The sequence below is a fragment of the Hypanus sabinus genome, chromosome 21 (assembly GCF_030144855.1).
Source record: "Hypanus sabinus isolate sHypSab1 chromosome 21, sHypSab1.hap1, whole genome shotgun sequence".
In the NCBI taxonomy this organism is placed as follows: domain Eukaryota; kingdom Metazoa; phylum Chordata; class Chondrichthyes; order Myliobatiformes; family Dasyatidae; genus Hypanus; species Hypanus sabinus.
This window is the reverse complement of record NC_082726.1, coordinates 8,546,167-8,553,260: the sequence shown is the minus strand read 5'-3', so window position 1 is coordinate 8,553,260 and position 7,094 is coordinate 8,546,167. Positions and strand designations below refer to the sequence as shown.

The 7,094-nt window shown below is 43.9% G+C and overlaps 1 protein-coding gene across 1 annotated transcript; it reads right to left on the bottom strand.

The window, feature by feature from the left end:
• Positions 1-285: 285 nt before the first annotated feature.
• ngrn (neugrin, neurite outgrowth associated) lies at positions 286-6,335 on the bottom strand. The gene is made up of 3 exons (XM_059945934.1): positions 5,987-6,335; positions 3,996-4,106; positions 286-2,014 (listed from the first exon to the last, which is right to left on the bottom strand). The coding sequence occupies exons 1-3, from the start codon at positions 6,169-6,171 to the stop codon at positions 1,384-1,386; spliced, it is 927 nt and encodes a 308-aa protein (XP_059801917.1). The 5' UTR covers positions 6,172-6,335; the 3' UTR covers positions 286-1,383.
• Positions 6,336-7,094: the final 759 nt, after the last annotated feature.

The following is a 7,094-nucleotide window of genomic DNA, read 5'->3' as shown; positions in this document are numbered from 1 at the left end:
ACTGATTAGGAGCAAATATCCAAACTGCAGTTGCAGGCTCATGCCATCCCATCCAAGACACAAAAAATGCAGGAAGTGTGGGAGCCTGTTGTAGAGGAAAGAATAGTGAGGGTTAGTAACCAGTAAATGTGAGTTGTGCTAATGTGGTAACAGGGAACTGCAGATAAAGCCTGGAGATATAGGCATGGAATGTGGCAGTGATGGCTTCCAAGGCTCGGGGGGGGGGGGGGGGGGCTTGTTAATTTTGTAATAAAGTGCACCCATTCTATGAGAAAACTGGATTTACTGTTAGATTTGTAGACAATCATTTTATTCTGCAATCAGGATCTAGTCCATTACTGAATTAAGTCTTCCTGTAGCCACATTGTTATCAAAATGTAATTTTATTTGTCAATTGAGAATGTAAAAGCTGTACCAAATTCATACTAAAGTTGATCAGGTTTGACTGGCCTCCTGCTGCACACCAGTTTTTAATAAATCGCCTGGTATTTCGAACACCAACTCCATGTATCTTTCAGTTTGCTCTGGCAGTCTGTGGACCTGCCTACTTCGGAGAACTGGACAAGATAGTACAACTTTTTTTCACTACAGACTCTGACGGAACCTGTTCAATATGAGCCCATGCTTATAAAGAATTGGTTTTCATTTCAGTTTATTACACTCACCAGAGAACATTAGCAGAAACATTTCAAGGACTTTTATTGCAGATGATCTTGTTTACAGGTGCGTGCAGGGTGAAGCAGTTATTCGCAATGAAAACAGCACACAATATCATTACCCAGTCTCCACACCTTATACCCAGCATATTTGTTGCATTGCCAGTTCAAACTCCCACCATCTTAATCAGTGCAGTCATTCCCAGAAAAAGGCTGACCCCACAGTTTCATCCCGTTGGAGGCCACCCTTCGGATTGGGTCTGTCCTGACCAGACACCTGTGACAAAATAGCTGTCCGTTCAACACGACTATGGAGTTGGTCACAATCAAGTGGACAGCTGCTCAGGTGGGGAAATCAGGAAGAAACAGCAGTCACTCGATGATTCCTTTGTGCATTAGAACTCCTACCTCCAAATCAAGGCTGCCGTGGGTCCAAACGTCTATGGCCCACAGTCTAATGAGACTTAAATAAAGCTCCATCGTTATAATCCCACAGAGGTTTTCATTGGAGTCCAGAAATTCTACCCCTTACACAATATCACTAACAAATAACCTGCTTATTACCATGCTGCTGCTGCGGTGGGATCTTGCTGAATGCAGATTGGTGGCTTTGTTTCCTACAGAACAGCATGATTGTTAAAAATCACACGACTGGTCGTAAACCACTTGGGAACACCCCCATGGGCAGGCAGGTCTTTCCCTTTCAGATGCACACCAAGTGCACAAGTCAGGATTCCTGTTTGGGATTAGTCAGGTGCTCATCAATTCTGTAAAGGAAATTGCCTTCCTGGTCATAAAATTCACGGCCCCTCTGTATAATGTTCATTTGATTTTCCCGCCTTCCAGCTGTGAATTTCTCCAATTCTTCATCCACGATTCCACCAGCTGGAAGCTGCTCCACATCAGATGTGTCACTGGTTTTCTCGCACCCGTACCTCTCCTTGCTAGCAGCTTCCTTCCTCTGCGTTTTGACCTTCATTACACCCTGACCAGCAATGTCTGTACTAAATCTCTGCTGAATGGGTTTGCTTTCTCCCACCTCCTCCTCCCTGGTTCTGGTGTCAGGGAGTACGGGAAGTGTGACTGCCCCCTGAGAGAGTCTGGGCACAGGTGGCTGATCCGTGACTAGTTTGGATCTGCCTGGGTCTGATGGGCCCGGTAACCTGACAGGGGGTTGTTCTGTTCTGTGAGAGAGGGGCAGCATCGCTGCTGCTACTTTTGCATCTTGTTTCATTCTTCTTTCCGGCGAAGGGATAAACTTGCTCCTCAGTATTCTACGGATAACATCCTCGCTCACCGAGAACCCCTCGGCCAGCTGAGACACAGTCCACTCCTCTGGAAACCTCGCCTTCAAAAACCTGAAATACATCAGAAGGTAATCTACACTGGCTGAAAACTAACACTGTTCACAGACAGCATGCATGAGAATCAGTCCATCGGTTAATCACACTGGTAAAGATTATAAAATATTAGCTGTATTTGTCATATACATCAAAATGTGTTAATTCTGTCAACGACCAACACAGCCTGAGGATTTGCTGGGGGCAGCCTGCAAGTGTTGCCATGCCATGCAAGTGGCACCAACATAACATGCTTACAACTTACTAATTTTAACCGTACACCTTTGAAATGTGTGAGGAAACCAGAGCATCTGGAAGAAACCCTCACAGTCATGGGGAGAACATACAAACTCCTTGTAGACAGCAGTGGGAACCGAACCCTGATCATTGATGCTATAAAGCAACTGCACTAACCGCTACGCTAACATGCCGTCTGCTGCCTCTGTTACCTGGTGAGTAAAAAACCAATATGGGACCCTGTGGTAATGTGGCAGGCAGGGCTGTTCCCTCCAGCAGCCACAGTTCAAACGTGATCTTCTGTGCACTGTGCTGCAGGTTATCCCCGTGACTGCAAGGATTTTCCACAGGTGCTTTGGTTTCCTCCACATCCTGAAGGCATGTTAGAGGTAGATTAATTTCTTGCTGTAAATTAACCCCTAAACAAGTGGCAAAAAGAATGAGAGGAGTTGATAGGCACATGAAAGGCAGTAGGGACAGTAGGAACGGGACAATGGACAGCTGTGCTGGGAGCAAGCATGAACACGATGGATTGAATGGTCTCGTGTAAATAAAGGGATTAAGTGGTAGGGATTGATTAAGAGGGCAGATGTATCATCAGCAACGTTCTATTACTGCCCATTCTTCCCACTTACTACCACACAAAAGGGGGAGATTGCAGCCATTGAGTCTTGCTGGCAACAAACATCTCTCTGTATCCCCGTCACTTATTCCCTCTCACATACCCATCAACTCCCCTCTCTTTCCTATTGCCTTTTAATCCATATAATGGGACAATCTACAGCAACCAATTACCCCACCAACTCACAAGTTGATGGGTTATGGGGCCTGGGGAAAACCCACTGAGTCACAGGGAGAACCTGCAAACTCCACACGGACAGCACCTGAGGTCAGAATTGAACCTAGCCATTCTCCTTGCAAATCTTTACTGTTTTCCTCTCTCCATTAGTTAGTCCTTTCCATTTAGACCTAAAAAAAAACCCCTCAAAATTGATCAGACATAATGCACTAAAATAACAAGCAGGATATTTCCTCACCTTAGTCAATAAGCCTCAAAATATCACTTGCACTTTTCTGAAGATCTGACTGAGAGACACTGGCCAAGTCACAGTTAGCACAGCACTAGCGACCCCGATGATTTCCGCCACTGTCTGTAATGGGTTAGTATGTTTTCCTTGTGACTGTGTGGGTTACCTCCAGGTGCTCTGCTTTCCTCCCATATTCCAATACGTGCAGGTTAGGACTAGTGTGTTGGTGCTGGGAGTATGGCCAACACTTGCAGACTGCCCGGACCACTTATTTATTTATTTGGAGATATAGCTCAGTGACAGGCCCTTCCAGCCCAGCGAGCCTATGCTGCCCAGTTACACCCATGTGACCAATTGTCCTGCTAACCTGTACATCTTTGGAATGGGGAGGAAACCAGAGCACCCAGAGGAAACTGTGCAGTCATAGGGAGAAGGTACAAACTCCTCACAGACAGCGGCAGGAAATGAACCCAAGCCCATAGCATAGAAAACCTACAGCACAATACAGGCCCTTCGGCCCACAATGCTGTGCCAAACACGTACTTACTTTAGCGTCACACTGCTAGGCTACCATACTGCGCGTACCATACACAAATCCTTTGTGCTGGTTGTTGACACAAATGATGTGTTTCATTGTATGTTTCGATGGATATGTGACAAATAAACCTAACCTCTTTTCATTTGCACCAGATCCAAGAACCTGACTGAGAGGCACTGGCCAAGTCATGTTTTACCTGATTTGCTGCAGGGCTTCTGTCGTTAGAGTTCTCGGCGGAGCTCCACGACTCCCAAACTCCGCCTGAATCCGGCGGAATTTTATAGCTTTCTGTTTATTCTTCTCAGCCCTGCAAGTTGAGGGAGAAATGCTCAGCGTGATATTTTCAAAGGTACACTTACACATCTTTTGCAAATGTTATAAATTATACAAGCAATTAAGTGAATGCATTTGGATGATTCTCCTAACATGGTTACCACTGCTTACACTTTGGCAGTTCAGAGGAGCCTATTGGGTTTATGAAAGAGTTTAAATCCAGTCTCCGAGAATGACCTTGAAACTACTAGAGTGTCATTAAAACCATATCTGGTGCATTACTGCCCTTCAAAGGTCAGAATCAGGCTTATTATCACTGATGTATGTCATGAAATTTGTTTTACAATGCATGAAGTATAGTATAAATTACCACAAGTAATTTGTGATAACAATTAACCAGTTCCTTAAGATTGTTATAGCCAGGAGGGTGGTAATAGTGACAAGCTCTATTAAATGCTTAAAAGACCTATTAAATGCTCCCAATGGTGTACGCCTCAAATAGCCTCTGGCAACCAAGTCCATCTCCTGGCCTCCACGTGTGGCTTAGCTACTAAGCCTGGCAGAACCATTTCGACTGACAGGAGGAGGGGCAAAGGTGGGTTACTTGCACCTTAAAACCAGTTGCTTCGGGCCCATGGGGCTCATCAACCATGGTTGGCAGCTCATCTAGGAGGAGGAAAACTCTCAAACCTCCGCTGCCTTGCAGCTATACTCACTCGCGAGGGAAGGCTTAGGGAGTAAACCCCGAGGGAAAAATCCGGAGCTGGAGTCCCTCAGGCAGTCCTACATTGAGTTCAATGCCGACTGGCAACGCCTATGATGCTGCTAGTGCCAGACTGTTGTTCCACTGGGTTCATCAGATGCATGGAGATATGGACAACAGCTTGCTCTCCATATCCTACTGCCAGGCTTGCGTAGCTAGACAGCCAGGACGCAACATCCATGGTCGACCCTGACCAAGAGAGGCCTCAATGAATTAACCTATGAAATAGCCAGAATCAACTGAGGTGACACCTGCTACAGAAAACAAAACTTAAGAAGCTTCCAGGGAAGTACAAAAACAGCTATACTAGGATTACTGGAAAATTCACTGAACAATGACATGTATATAGGTGATTATATAAAAAAATCAAACATAAGAAAGAAACTACAAGTAAAATACCAATTCTACAGTTTAATCCAATAGAAACAATTGGAGCCATTAGGTCTTGCTGGCTTCCTACAACAAACATATAATCCAATTCATCTCTCTATATCCCTGTCACTTATTCCCTCCCTCCCACATATCAACTCCCCTCTCTTTCCTTTTGCCTTTTAGTCCACATACAGGGCAATCTACAGCAAACAATTAACCACGTTGTTGGAAAGTGTTCTCTGCAATATACACACATATACAAGAGAGAAGGAGAAAATGTTAATCGTTCAAGGGGCGGCAGTTCTTGGGGACAGTCTGAATCCATCTGATCCTGCCCCTTAACAATATCTCTGACCCTTAACCGTGTCTGCAGTTCATCCACATCCAGAACGCACAGGTAAAAAACCCCGGAGACTAATACACTGCTTAATTTTTGACATCAAAACAGGAGTATAAGTCTTTTCGAAAAACGATCTAGTGTTTTCCCGGCGTAAATGACGAAGAAAGTCTTTTCGAGTACCCGGCTGGAATCCCGAGAAAAGTTTATTAGTGATTAAGTTTTTCTTTAAATGTTCTCCTTTCAACGACATCAAAACATCAGAATCAATGATTAATTATTATTTTTATTAATTAGTCAATTGTACTGGTTAATTAGTGGATGCACCATTAGTTCATATCAGTAACTATTAATTACTGTCAACAATGGTTGCAGATATTTTTAAACTTGGTTATGGGTTAGTTAGGTAGTTAGTGGGTTCAGCACTGGGGACAACTGTAACCTGATTAACTCCTCCAGTTCCTGCTCCGCAGGCTCGGCCTCTCTTTCCCCGTCGTTAAACGCCCGGTTCGGCCCCAGACCCCGCAGGAAGGGGGAAGACTGCGCCTGGGGCCGGGGCCGGAGCCGGGCAATCGGAACAGGGACACCCGCCCGGACTCCGCACCGGACCGCAGCCCAGACCAACATGACCAACAGCGGTCCCTGGCCGGGTCTGGTCCGATCCTCGAACTGAGCCGCCGAGAGAAGGGAAACAAATCTCCAAGCACATTCGTTCCGCTGCTCAATTGGTCCCAGCTCCACTGCCGTGGCACTCCACCGGGCTGAGGTTCTAGTCCCCCAGGTAGCCACTCTTCATTAGCTGGATTTAGGGGTGGGAGGGATCGCAGTTTGTTATTGTTACATGTATTCTTTCTTTCTTTTTACAATATTTTTATTCAGAAAAAAAAGATTTACAGAATGCAACACATAGATACATCTCAACATAACTTGTGTACATTCATATATTGTAATAAAACTGATCAAATTGTTACAGCATAACACATAAAGGTGTACCACTCTGTAATCAAAAATTTAAAGATAGGTCATACATCATAAAATAAATTTTTTATATATAAAAAAGTCAACCCCCTACCAACTACCAAGGAAAAAAGCTGATGGATGACAATGGATAATTAGAAAAAAAACATTTTCACATAAGAAGTGAAGATAAAAATATACATAAAAGTCTGTGCACTGTTAAACTTTATAAATTGGAAAAGTAATTTAGGAAAGGTCCCCAGATATCATAAAAAGATTGTTTCGAATTTAAGACTGAGCAGCGGATCTTTTCTAAATTTAAATACGACATAATATCACGTAGCCATTGAAGATGAGTAGGAGGGGTAGACTCCTTCCATTTAAGCAAGATTGCTCTTCTTGCTAAAAGAGAGGTAAAAACTAAAACCTGTAGGTTAAGAGTATTTAAAGTCCTAAAGGTCCAGATAAAAATTTACTGGATGATCTTTTAAATTTAAAACCTTTTGTTAATGGTTCTATTACCGGTATCTATAACTTGTTGATTGAATCTAGACAAGACTTTTTAAATAAAATAAAAAAAGCTTGGGAGGATG

What these genes read in the sequence shown, in the direction of transcription:
- ngrn (XM_059945934.1), bottom strand. Translation starts at nt 6,171, where the DNA reads ATGTTGGTCTGGGCTGCGGTCCGGTGCGGAGTCCGGGCGGGTGTCCCT. An exon ending in GAACTGGAGGAGTTAATCAG is followed by an intron (nt 4,107 to 5,986) that starts GTTACAGTTGTC and finishes CTCAACTTGCAG; the next exon opens with GGCTGAGAAGAATAAACAGA. An exon ending in GAAGCCCTGCAGCAAATCAG is followed by an intron (nt 2,015 to 3,995) that starts GTAAAACATGAC and finishes GATGTATTTCAG; the next exon opens with GTTTTTGAAGGCGAGGTTTC.